The 18,127-nt window shown below is 36.7% G+C and overlaps 1 protein-coding gene across 4 annotated transcripts in view; it reads right to left on the bottom strand.

Annotated features, from left to right (window-relative positions):
* The window catches only part of MIS18BP1 (MIS18 binding protein 1), a 48,753-nt gene that overhangs the window by 480 nt on the left and 30,146 nt on the right, over positions 1–18,127 (bottom strand). For all 4 annotated transcript variants that reach the window (XM_055556476.1, XM_055556477.1, XM_055556475.1 and 1 more), the window contains 4 exons: positions 13,709–13,881; positions 12,785–12,945; positions 11,196–11,344; positions 5,219–5,306 (listed from right to left, as the gene is read on the bottom strand). In XM_055556476.1, the coding sequence (XP_055412451.1) occupies positions 5,219–5,306; positions 11,196–11,344; positions 12,785–12,945; positions 13,709–13,881 (571 nt within the window). The remainder of the gene's footprint in view (positions 1–5,218; positions 5,307–11,195; positions 11,345–12,784; positions 12,946–13,708; positions 13,882–18,127) is intronic.

An 18,127-nucleotide genomic window follows, 5' to 3' on the forward strand; every position in this document is an offset into this window, starting at 1 on the left:
TGCTTTATCCCAAAGGAAATATTATAAACTAATGCTGTAATGGTTAAAGGATAGCACCTGAAAGTTGCCAAAATCAACTGAATACTTATTCTATTCCGTAACACTAGCAAAATTTGAGTTCTCTGTACTTTAAATTCTTGGCTAAAATAGTAATTTGACATATATGACAAGTTTCGAGTATATAATGCATGCTTATGTACACTGTACCTTTTAAACTATTGACCATGGCTATCTTTAAAAAATGGATTAGGATAGAAAAGGAAATATGACAGCACAGGACAGACAGAACTGGCAAGATATCATCAGATAGGAAAATCTGCAAACTAGGATATTCTACCCAGCAAGGATATAATTCAGAATAGAAGGAGAGATTAAGAATTTCACAGACAAGCAGAAACTGAAAGATGTAAAAGAGGACATCAAAATCATAAAATGTAGGGGAGGAGAGTAAGAAAATGTACATTTTTCCCCCAGAATATGTTTGAGCCTATATTATTACCAGTCTGAAGCAAGTGGATACAGGAAGGAGTTAATACACTTGAAAAACAAGGTAACCACAAATCAAAAACATACAACAGATTCATAAAAACCAAAAAGAGAACACAAACATAATATGAAAGAAAACCATCAAACCACAAAAGGGAAAACAAAAATGGACAAATAAGAAAATACAAAATCAACAGGTAAACAAGGTTTAAAATGGCAATCAATACATCTATCAATAATTACCTTAAATGTAAATGCACTAAACGTTCCAGTCAAAAAAACATGTGCACCTGTGGCTGATTGATGTCCATGTATGGCAGAAACCATCACAATATTGTAAAGTAGTTATCCTCCAATTAAAATAAATAAATGGCAGATTGGATGAAAAAAGAAGAACCTACAGCATGCTGCCTACAAGAGGACCCACTTTAGGGCACACAGGACATTTCATGAAATGGAAATAAGAAGAAAGGGGCAGGGGAGCTATACTCATACCAGACAAAGTAGACTTTAAAACAAAGGCTATAAAGAACAATAAAGAAGGCAAGCTACTAGAGCTATTGTAATGACAAAAGGATCGTTACAATACAAGAGGATATTACAGTCATCAACACATGTGCACCCAATAGAGGAGCATCCAGATACATAAATACTAATAGAGCAGAGACATCCCTTTGCTGACAAAGATCCATATAGTCAAAGCTATGGTTTTTCCAGTAGTCAGGTATGGATGTGAGAGTTGGACAGTAAAGGCTGAGTGCCAAAGAATTGATGCTTTTGAACTGTGGTGCTGGAGAGACTCTTGAGAGTCCCTTGGACAGCAAGATGAAACCAGTCAATCCTAAAGGAAATCAACACTGATTATTCATTGGGAGGACTGATGCTGAAGCTGAAGCTCCAATATTTTGTCACTTGATGCAAAGAACTGACTCATTGGAAAAGGCCCTGATGCTGGTAAAGATTGAGGACGGGAGCAGAAGGGGCAACAGAAGATGAGATGGTTGGATGGCATCACCGACTCAATGGACATGAGTTAGAGCAAACCCTGGGGGACAGTAAAGGACAAGGAGACCTGGCATGCTACAGTCCCTGGGATCGCAGAATCGGACACAACTTAGCAAGTGAACAACAGACATAAAGAGAGAACTGATGGGAATACAATGATAGTAGGAGACTTTAACACCCCACTTAAATCAATGGACAGATCTTCAACACAGAAAATCAGCAAGGCAGTGGAGATCCTAAATGATATGATATCATCATGATCCCCACTTCACATCATATATTAATGAGACTGGAAAGCTCAAGTAGCTTGCCTTGTCATAAAGCTGGTATGGAGTCAAACTTTGAGATCAGAACTTTTAATACTAAACCCTTTGCTCTATCCTGACCTAGTGGCTATAAATGAAGCCAAAATTTCATTCTTGTAAGGAATGTGGAATTGGAAAAAGGGACTCAGAAACACTGAGAGGGAGTTTGCCCACATTTTCAATTACAGAGTAGAAGTTTCTTTTGAAGAATTCAGTCTCCAGGCTGATTTTAAACCAAGGTTCCCAGAGGTATCTACCATTTCCTGTGGACAAATAAAGCCTATAAAGATTAGATGTGGTTAGGTAATCCCAATGTTTCAGTTGAGAGACTGAGAGGAACTGTACTCTAGCAGGTGTGCTATATAACTACCTCAACATGGGTGAGGGGAAGAAAAGAGGGCCATAACCTGATTTGAAGGAATACCCTCAGGGAGTAAGGTAGTCTCTTACATTATCATTCTCTAAGACTGGCTATTTACTTTGAGGAAATCTGAGGTGAATTAGCTTTTCCTGAATACTTACAGTTTTATCTGGATATAAATTATTCAAATTAAATGAGAAATTAAAATTTAGATCACTCAAAGGCAATACTGAGTTAACATTTTTCTGTAACTAGGTTTTAAATATTGAAATACATACAATACACACATACACATATCAAATCAAGCAGCTGAATCTGAAAAAATTTAGAAATCTAGAGTATCTAATGAAATTTCTTGTTCCATGGCAATCATAACTCAATCAGTATGGATTATTCTGCAATCACTGAATAGATATTATGCTTCTGTGTCTTGCCTGAAATGTCTGATATTATAGAAAACCCTAAAGACTCCACCAGAAAATTACTAGAACTAATCAATGACTATAGTAAAGTTGCAGGATATAAAATCAACACACAGAAATCCCTTGCATTCCTATACACTAATAATGAGAAAACAGAAAGAGAAATTAAGGAAACAATTCCATTCACCATTGCAACGGAAAGAATAAAATACTTAGGAATATATCTACCTAAAGAATCTAAAGACCTATATATAGAAAACTATAAAACACTGGTGAAAGAAATCAAAGAGGACACTAACAGATGGAGAAATATACCATGTTCATGGACTGGAAGAATCAATGTAGTGAAAATGAGTATATTACCCAAAGCAATCTATAGATTCAATGCAATCCCTATCAAGCTACCAACAGCATTCTTCACAGAGCTAGAACAAATAATTTCACAATTTGTATGGAAAAACAAAAAACCTCGAATAGCCAAAGCGATCTTGAGAAAGAAGAATGGAACTGGAGGAATCAACCTACCTGACTTCAGGCTCTACTACAAAGCCACAGTTATCAAGACAGTATGGTACTGGCACAAAGACAGAAATATAGATCAATGGAACAAAATAGAAAGCCCAGAGATAAATCCACGCACATATGGACACCTTATCTTCGACAAAGGAGGCAAGAATATACAATGGATTAAAGACAATCTCTTTAACAAGTGGTGCTGGGAACTCTGGTCAACCACTTGTAAAAGAATGAAACTAGAACACTTTCTAACACCATACACAAAAATAAACTCAAAATGGATTAAAGATCTAAATGTAAGACCAGAAACTATAAAACTCCTAGAGGAGAACATAGGCAAAACACTCTCTGACATACATCACAGCAGGATCCTCTATGACCCACCTCCCAGAATAGTGGAAATAAAAGCAAAAATAAACAAATGGGACCTAATTAACCTTAAAAGCTTCTGCACATCAAAGGAAACTATTAGCAAGGTGAAAAGACAGCCTTCAGAATGGGAGAAGATAATAGCAAATGAAGCAACTGACAAACAACTAATCTCGAGAATATACAAGCAACTCCTCCAGCTCAACTCCAGAAAAATAAATGACCCAATCAAAAAATGGGCCAAAGAACTAAATAGACATTTCTCCAAAGAAGACATACAGATGGCTAACAAACACATGAAAAGATGCTCAACATCACTCATTATCAGAGAAATGCAAATCAAAACCACTATGAGATACCATTTCACACCAGTCAGAATGGCTGCGATCCAAAAGTCTACAAGTAATAAATGCTGGAGAGGGTGTGGAGAAAAGGGAACCCTCTTACACTGTTGGTGGGAATGCAAACTAATACAGCCACTATGGAGAACAGTGTGGAGATTCCTTAAAAAACTGGAAATAGACATGCCTTATGATCCAGCAATCCCACTGCTGGGCATACACACTGAGAAAACCAGAAGGGAAAGAGACACGAGTACCCCAATGTTCATCGCAGCACTGTTTATAATAGCCAGGACATGGAAGCAACCTAGATGTCCATCAGCAGATGAATGGATAAGAAAGCTGTGGTACATATACACAATGGAGTATTATTCAGCCATTAAAAAGAATACATTTGAATCAGTTCTAATGAGGTGGATGAAACTGGAGCCTATTATCCAGAGTGAAGTAAGCCAGAAAGAAAAACACCAATACAGTATACTAACGCATATATATGGAATTTAGAAAGATGGTAACAATAACCCTGTGTACGAGACAGCAAAAGAGACACCGATGTATAGAACAGTCTTATGGACTCTGTGGGAGAGGGAGAGGGTGGGAAGATTTGGGAGAATGGCATTGAAACATGTAAAATATCATGTATGAAATGAGTTGCCAGTCCAGGTTCGATGCACGATACTGGATGCTTGGGGCTGGTGCACTGGGACGACCCAGAGGGATGGAATGGGGAGGGAGGAGGGAGGAGGGTTCAGGATGGGGAACACATGTATACCTGTGGCGGATTCATTTTGATATTTGGCAAATCTAATACAGTTATGTTAAGTTTAAAAATAAAATAAAATTTAAAAAAAAAAAAAAAAATTAACTCAATCAGTATGGATTATTCTGCAATCACTGAATAGATATTATGCTTCTGTGTCTTGCCTGAAATGTCCTTCTCTAACCTATATTTCTCCCACCCTGCCTGACTCCTCAAATGAAAATTCTCACCTTAGTCAAACGCTCCAGTCTATGAACTGCCATCTATAACCCTATAGCACTTACGTGCTTACCTCACTCATAGCCTCGTATTATAATTTACTTACATTAGGCTATAAGCAATGTGAAGGCAGGAGTTGTTACAGAACTTATAACTCCAACAATTTGCAAGGTATTATAGTCGTTCAACAGATGCACGCATGCTCAGTCATTTCAGTCGAGTCCAGCTCTTTGCAACCCCAGTGGACCATAGCCCGCCAGGCTCCTCTGTCCATGGGATTCTCCAGGCAAGAACACTGGAGTGGGTTGCCATGCCATCCTCCAGGGGATCTTCCTGACCCAGGGATCTCACGTACGTCTCCTGTGTGTCCTGCACTGCAGGCAGATTCTTCACCACTTAGGTACTGGGAAGCCCCGACAAAGAAAAATACTTACCGTTTTTTTCTTGATATTGCCCCAGGTAGTGCCGCCTTTACTCTTATGGGTTTTTTGCATACGAAAAACATATTTATCACAATCATTCCTGTTTAAATATAAAATAATTCCAAATCAACATTAATCATCATACTTTAATCCACAGATTGAACAGCAATTGACAATTTAAAATGTTTCCGTACGTTAAAAGTATATTTTATGTTCCATTTTTAAAAAGACAATCATGTACCGATGGAGATGGACAAAATGCTTCAACCCTATAAGACTGTTCTGAAAAATGGTGGTTTACTCATTGTCCATTGTCCCATCTGCTCTTCCCAGTCTCCATCTTGCCGCCTGCCTTTTCTGAAACTCACTAAGACATCTTGTCCATTGATTCCCTTTTGTTATACCTTTCACTCCTTTCTCTTGTTCATGTCTTCCTTCCCTGTCCAGGTTGAATCTTAAAAGTTATCACTTTAAGGATATGCATGGTGATGAAAACTCTCCATTAATTTATGCCTTCCAACTGTGTTGAGATTCATTTTGGCTCATAAGCCTTTTATTTCTACATCGTTACATGTTTTTTATACCAACAAAGACTTAAAAAAAATATTTTTTTAACCTTACCTCTTTTCCCCTCTCATCCTTAGCAAATACACCTGACTCCTAATTTACAGATGAAAACTGAAGCCAAATAGAATGTTGTTCTCAGTTTCTCAAAAATTACTTAGGACAAATTTTCTCTTTAGGCTTCAAGTCCCTTTGTGACTGACTGTGCACTCCTTTGTGGCTGTTTGGCAACCTTAAAGGCACGACTGTAAGGAATCTGTAAGGCGCGACTGTAAGGAATCTGTAAGGCGCGACTGTAAGGAATCTGTAAGGCGCGACTGTAAGGAATCTGTAAGGCGCGACTGTAAGGAATCTGTAAGGCGCGACTGTAAGGAATCTGTAAGGCGCGACTGTAAGGAATCTGTAAGGCGCGACTGTAAGGAATCGGTACATCTGTGATGTCTGTTAAGGCATCAGCGTGAACCACAAGCACTGCTGCAGCGCGTGGATGCGCCAGTTGTTCAGGATCAGAGCCTCGTACAACTGCTGTCCGCTACGGATACTTTGGGAGTGATAAAAAAATACTGTGGCATTGCTTCAAATTGTTATGAAAAGGAAGCCAACTACTAGAGTCGGCAAAGTCTAGAGAGTAAAGAGGCATAGGAAACTCGTTTTTAAAAATACAGTTTTACGGAATATATTCTGGGTATGAGTCCATCTTGCGCTCTGTAAGGAAAAAAAGCCATTTTCTATAATTGTGAAAGTGATATATGTTAAAAAACAACAGTATCATAATCCACATCAGTGTAATCCTACAATCTACAGATAATGGCTGGTGTTTTTGGTTAAGGAATTTCCTATCTCCTATGAATACATGTTACAAAACTGGGATCATACCGTAGGTAATGTAGTTTTATTTCTTAGCTCTTAAAAATTATTCACTGAACGTTATTCTGTATCATAAAAATTTGTTGAAAGCGTTATTTAATTCTTTTAACCTTTTATTGGAATATAGTTGCTTTAAAATGTTGTGTTAGTTTTTACTGTACAGCAAAGTGAATCGGCTACACACACACACCCCCTCTGTTTTGGATTTCCTTCCCATTTAGGTCACCACAGAGCATTGAGTAGAGTTCTCTGTACTGTAGTGTAATTTCTGATTAGCTATCTATTTTAAACATAGTATCAATAGTGTATATATGTCAATCCTAGTCTCCCAGTTCATCCCACCACCCTCCCCCCTTGGTATCCATGTTTGTTCTTTACATCTATGTCTCTATTTCACTTTATAAATGAGACTCATCTGTATCAGGAGTTCCCTGTAATGGTCCATGACCTGTTAGGAACCAAGCTGCACAGCAGGAGGTGAGGGACGAGTGAGTAAATGAAGCTTCACTGCAGTTCGCCATTGCTCACATTACTGCCTGAACCATTCCACCCTCCACCCACCCTACCGGGTCCATGGAAAACTGTCTTCCACAAAACTGGCCCCTGGTGCCAAAACTGTTGGGAACTGCTGGTCTCTACCAATTTTTTCAGATCCCATATTTATGCATTAACATACAATATTTGCTTTTCTCTGACTTACTTCACTCTGTATGACAGTCTCTAGGTCCGTCCTTGTCTCTATCAATGACTCAATTTCATTCCCTCTTATGGTAATATTCCATTGTATATATATATCACATCTGTATCCACTCCTCTGTTGATGCACATTTAAGTTGCCTCCATGTCCTCGCCACTGTGAATAATGCTGCAGTGAACACTGGGGTGCATGTGTCTACTTGGATTATGGTTTTCTCTGGGTATATGCTCAGTAGTGGGATTGCTGAGCCACATGGTAGTTTCAGTTTTTAGGTTTCTTTTTTTCTGGCTGCACCATGCAGCCATGTGGGATCTTAGTTCCCTGGCCAGAAATCGAATCTGTGCCCTCTGCATTGGGAGCTCAGAGTCTTAACTACTGGAATGCCAGAGAAGTCCCTCAATTTTTAGTTTTTTTAAGAAATCTCCATACTATTCTCCACAGTGGCAGTATCAATTTGCATTCCCACCAACAGTGCAAGAGGGTTCCCTTTTCTCCACATCCTTTCCAGCATTTACTGTCTCTAGATTGTTAATGATGGACATTCTGACTTGTATGATGTGATATCTCATTGTACTCTTGCATTCTCTAATAACTAGTGATGTTGAGCATCTTTTCATGTATTTGTTGGCTATCTGTATTGAAGACATCATTTTAAATTGTTACATATTATTCTATTATACGGACAAATCCTAATTTCTTAACTTTCCTTATTATTGGACTGTTAGGTCAGTTTCAAAATTTCAGTATTGTTTTGTGATGAACATCTTTGTTCATACAAGTATACACTCATACTTGCCCTACCTCATATTTCCTTAGAAATAAAATTCAAGGGCCAAAGGAATGAATATTTTAAAGCTAATGATTTGGCCAAAGTTCTTACCAAAATCTGTCCAAAATCATATTCACCACAGAAATTAACTCACACACCTATGGTCAATTAATCTTTGACAAAGGAGGCAAGAATATACAACGGAAAAAAGACATTCTCTTCAATAAGTGATGTTAAAGTTGGACAGCCATATGTAAATCAAGTTAGAACACACTCTCACACCATGCATAAAAATATGGCTTAAGGACTTTAAAGACATGACACCATAAAACTCCTAGAAGAGAACATGGGCAAAACATTCTCTGACATAAATCATACCAATATTTTCTTAGATCAGTCTCCCAAGGCAATAGAAATAAAAACAAAGTTAAACAAATAGGACCTAATCAAACTTACAAGTTTTGGTACAGCAAAGGAAACCATCAACAAAACGAAAAGACAGCCTACAGACTGGGAGAAAATATCTGCAGATGGTGTGACCAACAAGGGTTAATTTCCAAAATATACAACAAGCTCATACAACTCAACAAGGAAAAAACAAAACAACCCAGTCAAAAAAATGGACAGATGACCTAAAGAGACATTTTTCCAAAGAAGACATACAAATGGAAAATAGGCACATGAAAAAATGCTCAACCTCACTAGTTAGTAGAGAAATGCAAATCAAAACTACAATGAGTAATACCTCACAATTAGTAATGGTCATGACCAGCATGTAAAAATCTACAAATAAGTGGTGGAGAGAATGTGCAGAAAAGGGAATCCTCCTGCACTGTTGGTAGGAATGTAAATTGGTACAGTCATTATGGAGAACATATAGGGGTTCCTCAAGAAACTGAGAAGAGTTGCCATATGATCCAGGAATTCCACTCCTGGGCATATATCCAGACAAAACTATAATTCAAAAAGATACATACACCCCCTATGTTCATAGCAGCACTATTCACAATAGCCAAAACATGGAAGCAACCTAAATGTCAGTTGACAGATGAATGGATAAAAAAGATATGGTACGTATATGCAGTGAAATACTACTCAGCTATAAAAAGAAGCATGAAATAGTCCCATTTGCAGCAATATGGATGGACCTAGAGATTCTCATACTAAGTGAAGTCAGACAGAGAAAGACAAATACCACATGAGATCACTTACGTGTGGAATCTATGACACAAATGAACCTATCTATAAAACAGAAAGACTCACAGACAGAGAACAGACTTGTGGTTGCCAAGCGGGAGAGAGGATTGGGAGGGAAATGGATTAGGAGTTTGGAGTTAGCAGATGGAAACTATTATATAGAGACTGGATAAATAATAAGGTCCTAGTGTATAGCACAGGGAACCATATTCAATATCCAGCGATAAGCCATAATAGAAAAGAATATTAAAAATATATATATATATAAAATTGAGCCACTTTGCTGTACAGAAGAAAATGACAACACTGTAAATCAACTATACTTCAATAAAATAAATTCTGAAGTATTAAAAAAATTATATGCTTAATATACTTTCACTTGTAGTAAATACTTATTTAAAAATAAACAAAAAATAATTTCTGGATTGCTAGGGAAAATTATGATTTTGCTGAGTAAATGCAAATTCAGATTTTCACTAAGCTTCATGAGAATACGGATGGTTTTTTTCCTCCCAGTTTTGATCATATGGCATCGCTCTCACACACCCCATGAAAATTGCTCTTATCAAGATCAGTGCTGGCCTGCTGAACTGCCAAATGAATAGTCTATTTTCAGGCTGCCTTACCATTTTCCATTTCTCCCACATGTTATGTGATTGTTGGCCACCCATATCGTTTCTTATTTTTATTTATTTATATTTCAAAATAATGTTTATATTCACATAGTGTGGAATTCAAAAAGTCTTCTTTTTTGTCCCAAGTTACCTTAGTTCGTATCCTGAAAGATCACCAATGTTTTCAGTTGCTTATGTATCCCTTCAGAGATATTTCATCAAATAAAAGCAATTATGTGTGTGTATACACACATATACATACAAGGATACACACACACAGAGCCCCTATTTACACAAATGATAACACATTAACTACGTCTAACGGTTTTCATTTATTTATTTTTTTGGCTGTGCTTGCGGCATGCAGATCTTAGATCTCCCACAAGGGATCAAACTCATGCCTCCTGCACTGGGAGTTGTGGAGTCTTAACCACTGGACTGCCAGGGAAGTCCCCCTTTTTTTCATTTAATATATCTTGAATATCTTACCATAAGTACATAAAGCATTTCTCATTAATTTCTATGGCTACATAATGTAGCAAAATTTGATTGGTCCCTTATCGATGGGCATTTGAGTTGTTTCCAGCCTTTTGTCATTATAAGCAATACTGCAACAAATTAGCTGTACAATCACAATTCTAGAAGTAGGACTGCTAGGTCAGAGAGTATATGAATTTATACTTTTGATAGATATCAACAAAGTACCACTTTCAGGGATTGAACTAATTTACCTTTTCACTAGTAATGTGTGAGAACGGCTTTCCTTTTCTTGTTAATTTATAGGAGTGTTATAACAGGGAAGTTAGCCTTTTTTCCTGTGGTAAGTTCCCATAAATTCTTTGTCTAAAATTATAAGTTCCATAAATTCTTTTCTCAGATTCTCATTTGTCTTTTGACTGTTTATGATGGTTGGTACCAACTAAAACTTTATTTTCTATAGGGTTGACTTTATCATACATTTTGTTAGTGGCTTCTGGGACTTCTAAGATTATGAAATAATTCTCCACAGTCTTCTAAAGATATATTTTATAGTTTAATTTTTACATGCCAAACTTTGACCCATTTGGGATTTATCCTAATGTAGAGTGTGAACTGTGTACTGACAATACTGAAAACACCTATATTGCAGGAACCATCCATCTTTGACCTCTAGGAACCATGCTTTCTTGTTTTTTTAAAAATAATGATGACTTCTCTAATTACTGACATCTGCTGTCTTCAACTTATGGGATGTTAAAAGCTCATGCAGAGAATTACAGTACCATATGCACAAATACTTACCTGTTTATAGAGTCTAGCATGCCGGGCGTGACGTGATGACACTGAGGAGTTTTTGCCAGTGGAAAGATAACTGATGATGGAGTTGTTGGATTTCTGTCCATATTTGGCAGAATATCATCCCCTTCTTGACTGTCCTGGAAACTTGGTAACTAAAAAGCAAATATGTATTACCAACAGGCACCCCTAAAAATGGAATTCCTCATTATCACAAATTGTTTTTTGGGGGGAGGGATTATGTTATTTTCCTTTTTAAATTCCACAACTGAGATAACTAAAATAACTAAAATATTAGTAGGTAGAGAACAGAGCCTTGGTCTCTAAAAAACTTAGTTTCTACTGTGTAAAATGGAAATGACATACATTTCTAGTATTGCATAGGCCAAAGGTCAACAAATATTTTCTGTAGTCAGAAACTATGTTCGCTTTTATGGTCTATACAGTCTTTGTCCCACTGTTCAGTTCCACTGCTGAGGCAGGAAAACTGCCACAGCCAACATGTCTGTGGTCCAGTAAAATACTGTTTATAAAAAGAGCTGATATGCCAGATGTGGCCTGTGGGCCAAGTATACTGACCTGTGCACAGACAGAACAAAGCAAAAGTATAATTGATTTACTATTATGCTTGGTACTAATAGATACTCAAGCAGTATTAAACTTTTTGTGTGTATATATTTCCAATAAATAATTTAATCTTTTAATTAAAGTTTTACTTACCTTTATATTAAAACCTTAGAAAAAGTAGGCTTCTATTTTATTATTTTTGCTTTTAAAATACTGCTACTGTTGCACTCAGGACAAAACATGGGAGGAATAATGTAAAGGGCACAGTGCCTACAGGATCAGTGTTTTTGTGCAAAGAACACAGTGAGAGCCTCAGACGGCTCCCTTAAAATACTTCCCTTTATAGCCTGTCTAGGTAAAAAGGGGCCCCAGATCATGTTGTCACCAAGTTCTCACTAAGCAGCCTTTTAAAACTGGATAATTTAACAACATTGTGAAATGGGTAGACAGAAAAATCACCCCAAGTGTGAGCCTTCTGAATTTTTTTCTTGCCTACTTTTTTCCCCTGTGAGCTTGATACTTTTTATTATTCCAGTAACATCTGAATGAGTTCTTATTGTTTTTATATATTGCAAATATTTTATCCCAATCACTGAAGTTTTTAGTTATGTGATTTTTTTCATTCTATTAGTATAAAAATTCTTGTATACATTTAAATCTGTCAATTTTATGCCGCCATGTAGTCCCTCCTCTGAATTTACTATGCAGTAGGTAATAATCTATGCCTGTCACGCCCCTTTTTAAAGTCTGCCTCACTGCATATGAATTTTAAATATATATGCTTGCTATTTGGCTTTCTATTTGGTTCTTTAAGCATTACTTCTGAACCCCACTGAAGGGTAGACCCTGGCCACTGAGGAGAACGGCATGACTGGCCGACTGCTTCCTACACTCTACTCTGGCATTTCTGTGGAAGCTATCAGTCCTTGGCCTAAATATCAGGGATGAACACTAACCCTAAATAAAAATGAAAGACATAAAAGTCAATATAAAAAGAAAACAATGATTTCTACATTTAAGACTCTTACCAGTATTTTTTGATGCTGCAAAGGTGTTGCACTGAAAAAATCATCATGGTCATCTTTTGGCAGCTGTTCAAGAAAATCTCTCATCTGCTGCTTCCTTTTAAGAGTTCCCACTTTGGCAGTTATCTTCATAGTTTCCTTCTTATCAGCATCATCGATCTTGCCTTAAGAGTCAGCAAAAGATTTTGGTAAGGATTTGGTCTTTTATAGTAACTGCTCTATAAAGTTAACAGCCTTTGCAAAATCTAAACTGTGTATTCATATTAAATAAACTCAGCATCTGTTGTTAATATTTCCAAGCCTCCTATGTAATAAATGACTCTATACTGGGATTCGGGCAATATGATTAGATTACAAAAATACTCAGGAAGAAATTACATTTGGATTAGGCAGGATGAGGTTGGAAAGGTTCTTTACCTGTAAGGGAAGTTACCTCTCATATTTCCCTTACTGGTTGTCTACCCTATTGTCTTGCTAAAATATAAACCTTATTGAATTAGGACAGGGATACTGAATGTTCCCTAAAGCTTCGTTTAAGACTTCTCTGGCATAAACCTGGCCAGGAATGTGTACTCCTGGGGACTACACAACTAAACTTATGAGTTTTCTTATGAATTACTAAGGGACCCTAACAAAGTGGCCTCAAATTTAACTTAGAAAAATAACCCAGTTATTGAAATCTTTGGATCCAACTGCAGATTTCCTAGAACAAACTCAAAGCACAAGGCTGCTAAGGTTACTATTAATATAAGGAAGTAGCTAGGTCAGACTTAAAAAATTAAACAGATGATCTTTGTTTCTAGCTTTAAAATTATAAAAACAAAATCCACCTATTAGAAGACACATGGATAAATATAAATTACATCTAATGAGTAATCAGAAATCAATACTGAGAACTAGGAAAAAACTATTTGCTATGAAGGTTACCGTTTTTGCCTTTGGGGTTGGCTGGCTTTTTCTTGGTGTCATGTTTCTGAAATCTTTTTCCTCGGGGATCTTCCATGTACTTCCTCTGGCATTCATCCGCAGATCGAGAACCTACAGCCACAGCTACGTCTGACCAGAAACCAGACTTGTGCTTTGGCAGAGATGCAACAGCACTACAGAAGACCAAAACCAGTTAAAGACCAAGAAATTCAACTCAATAAAAGTAACCTTTTATTGAAGTGAAGGGATGCCACTAAATCAGGAATTTTATCAAAATCATTCTAGATAACTATTTGGAAAGAAGTTAGTATTCCCTACACTTAATAATTCTTACTCAACTGAGCAACTGAACTAAAATGAATATGAAGATGTGAGTTTATGTATCTAGTAGATGCCTTCAATTTTGTTGCAGTCTATCAAACCTGAAAAACCATGCCCAGTCTTTCAACATATTTTCCTAAGTCCAGCTAAGCAATGATTAGATCTTTGGGGGTGGGAGGTGGGGGCTCTAGCATGATTAACTTCTGCACTAATACACGAATCTTACTGGTGCTAAGTATACAGGAGAACAAGTTCTTAGGTTCTATATACTCCAGGTTACAAACTCTTACTAAAAAGTGTAATGCTTGCATTTACTCTATTTTAATTTATAGAACTCAGTATAGTACTTAATTGAGGGAAATGAAAATTGAAATAGAAAAAAACATAGTCAATATAAGGTAGTTACCCAATTTAACAACTGAGTTACATTCTAAAATTTCATTGCAAATGATTATTGAGAACCTGGTATACATATTACTGCCTCCCTAATTCCCAATAGATTTTATATATTGTGGTTAAGGCTGATTTTAATAGTTCTGCCAGAAAAGGTCTACTTAACTCACCAATTAACCTATGCAGTGTCATGCTGGAAAAAATTTAACAACTAGTTCTCTGGAGTTAAAAAGCCCTGTTTGTGGTGTCTGTCAACTTCCATATTGTAAATACATCTATTGTGGCTGATTTCAAGCTACCAATTATACAGAATTTCTACCATACAGATATGACAGACATTAAAAACTTCAAGGGCACTGATAAGAATAAAATATAGTAAAATATTTAGGAAGTGATGAGTTTAGAGTTTGTTCCTAGTAAATTTATTTTTAGTTTATATAATTTTTAATAATGACTCTTTAAAATTCAATTTGTAAAATTCCTAAATATTTAAGAGTCAATTTTTGTGAATAGATATGATCTAACTACAGAATACCACTTATCCCATATATAAAAGGAGAACAAATACTATGAGCACTGAGCTTGTTAATGAATGTTCTACTTTTGCATAATTAATCATTCCACATGTGTTCTCAAGTGGAGAACTACAAGGAGGGGGCTCAAAGTTCCCTATTTGTATACATAGCTAGCATGCAAGTCTAGGATTGCCTGAAAGGACTAGTTTGTTATAGTAAAAATACTTAATCCATTTAATATAAAATCAGTCTGTAGTTAACATATCTCCTCTAGTCTAAGTAATTTAAAAAGGCAAATGTAATCATATTACTCCAGTCCTACTTAAAAATCACTTCATCGGGATTTCCCTGGTGGTCCAGTGGCTAAGACTCCGAGCTCCCAATGCAGGGGGCCTGGGTTTGATCCCTGGTCAGGGAACTAGATCCCTCATGCCACAACCAAGACCCAATAAAGCCAAATAAACATTTTCTTTTTAAAAAATAACTTCATCATTCTTAGCATAAAAACCAAGTAGGACCTATACTATTCCTTACCTATCTGTTCTCATCCTCTGTGTTCTTCCCTCACCTTCTATATGCCAGTCATTTTGGCCTTTTAGTATTTTAAAATATTCTCTTACTTTCTACCTCTATATACATGGTTTTAATTTAAAATGTACTTATCCTGAATCTTTGGCTTGAATACTTATTTATTTATCCTTCAAATATTAGTTCTGGTATCTGCCTAAACAAAGTCATTTTCCAGATAAATATTCTCATAAGCTTCTTACAGGGATTATTTGCTAAGTATCTGTCTACCCTACTAGGCTATAAGCATGATGAGGGGTATAAAATAGTGGGCTGCAAGTAAGAATCACAAGGAGCTTATAGCAAAATTTAAGGAAGCAAGTAAAAATAAGCAAACAGATCCACAGACTCTATCCCTGAAGATTTCCATTCAGTAGGACTGGGGTGACAGTCCTTGCATTTTCCAAAAGCTCCTTATGTGATTATTTTGCTGTGAAGTCAGCATTAGAATCGCTTTATGTTGTTTGTAAGAAGAAAGTATTACATCTAATTGAGTGGAAAGTAGGAAGAGGTAATAAGGAAAGGTTACAGGGAGGAAGTGACACGTGAGATGAAATTTGAGGGATGGATAAAAATATAACAGGAGAAAATGAGGCAACAATATAGGCAAAGAAATGAAGACAAAGAAACTGCATATGGCTAGGGAATGGTAAGTAATTCATATTTATAGTCTGGTAAACTTCAAAGAAATGGCTGCGGGTCAGAGCTGTGAAAAAAACTAGAGAAGCATAACCCAAGCCCAGGTCTTCCAGATCAGAATATTATAATAGTATGCACTCTAGGTACTTATAAAACATTTTAAGTTTATAGTAAAATCGTCCTTTTGGGTATGGTTCTACGAATCTTAACATATACATAGTTACAGATATAAAACAAGCTCCATCAGACTGGGAAAAAACCTTCTAGTCCTACCTCTTTGTGGTTCACCACTATAACCACTGGAAATCCCTCATCCATTTTCTTTCTTTTTAGTTCTGTCTTTTCCAGAACATCATATAAATGGAATCACATAATATGTAACCTTTTGGGCTGGCTTTTTTCACTCAGCATAATACCTTTGAAATTCATTCAAATGGTTACAAGAATCAATAGTTTTTCCTTTTTATTACTTAGTAGCTCACTCACTGTTAAGATTGTACTATGATTGACTTTATGCAAACAGGGCTGTGAAAATCAGGAAGAGAAATGAGCTACGTAAAATCAATCTATAATGTTGTTTATGAACTTCTGGGCTCACAATGCAAATTTTGATATATTTTCTTCTTTGTTCAGTTCAGAATATTTTCCCTTGAGACTTCCTCTTTGACCCATGGATTATATCCAGGTGTGTTATTTATTTTTCCAGCACTTAGAATATTTTTCTTTTATTGATTTATAGTTTAATTTAGTTATGGCCAACAAATACCCTTTGTATAACTTCAGTTATTTTCAATTTGTTAAGATTTGTCTTATGATCTAGTAAATGTTCATCTTGATGAATAATTCACTTATCCTTGGAAAGAACATTTTTTCCCTACTGTTAGGTACACTATTCTAAAATGTCAGCTAGATACAGTTGGTTGGTAATGTTGTTCAGTTCTCCTACACCTTCACTAATTTCCTGTCTACTAGTTCTGTTAATTACCAAGAGAAGAACACTGAAGTCTCCAACTATAATTGTGCGTATGACTCTTTCCAGTTCAGTACTTTCCTTTTCTGAAGGACAGGGAAGCCTGGTGTGCTGCAGTCCATGGGGTCACAAAGTTGGACACAACTGAGCAAATGAACAACAACTTTCCTTTTAGTTCTTTCAGATTTTGATTCTTGTATTTTGAGTTTTTGTTCAGTGCATACACATTTAGGATTAAGCCTTCCTCATGAAATGACACTTGTATTATTTTGTAATGTCTTGCTTTACCCTTGATATTTTCTTCATACTGAAATCTCTGATCAGTATTAATATAGCCACTCCAGCATGGTATTTATCTATCCTTTCACTTTTAACTTGGCAATGTCGTATTTGAAGTGTTTCTTTTATATGACACGTGGTGGGATTGTGTTTTTAAATTCATTCTGACAATCTATTAAATGGTGCATTTAAATTATTAACATGATTAATGCAATTGTTTTTCTCTGTTACCCATCTTCTATTTCTCTTTTTCTGCCTTTTTTAAAAAGTATTTTATCTATTATATATTTGAAGATATCATGGCACCCCACTCTAGTACTCTTGCCTAGAAAATCCCATGGATGGAGGAGCCTCTTGGGCTGCAGTCCATGGGGTCGCTAAGAGTCGGACACGACTGAACGACTTCACTTTCACTTTTCACTTTCATGCACTGGAGAAGGAAATGGCAACCCACTCCAGTGTTCTTGCCTGGAGAATCCCAGGGACGGGGGAGCCTGGTGGGCTGCCGTCTGTGGAGTCGCACAGAGTCGGACATGACTGAAGCAACTTAGCAGCAGCAGCATGTAGTTTTTTAGTGGTTGCTCTGACGTTTACTATATACATACTGAACAGTCTGCTGCTGCTGCTGCTAAGTCGCTTCAGTCGTGTCCGACTCTGTGCGACCCCATAGACGGCAGCCCACCAGGCTCCCCCGTCCCTGGGATTCTCCAGGCAAGAACACTGGAGTGGGTTGCC

The sequence above is a fragment of the Bubalus kerabau genome, chromosome 19 (assembly GCF_029407905.1).
Source record: "Bubalus kerabau isolate K-KA32 ecotype Philippines breed swamp buffalo chromosome 19, PCC_UOA_SB_1v2, whole genome shotgun sequence".
Taxonomy (NCBI): Eukaryota; Metazoa; Chordata; class Mammalia; order Artiodactyla; family Bovidae; genus Bubalus; species Bubalus kerabau.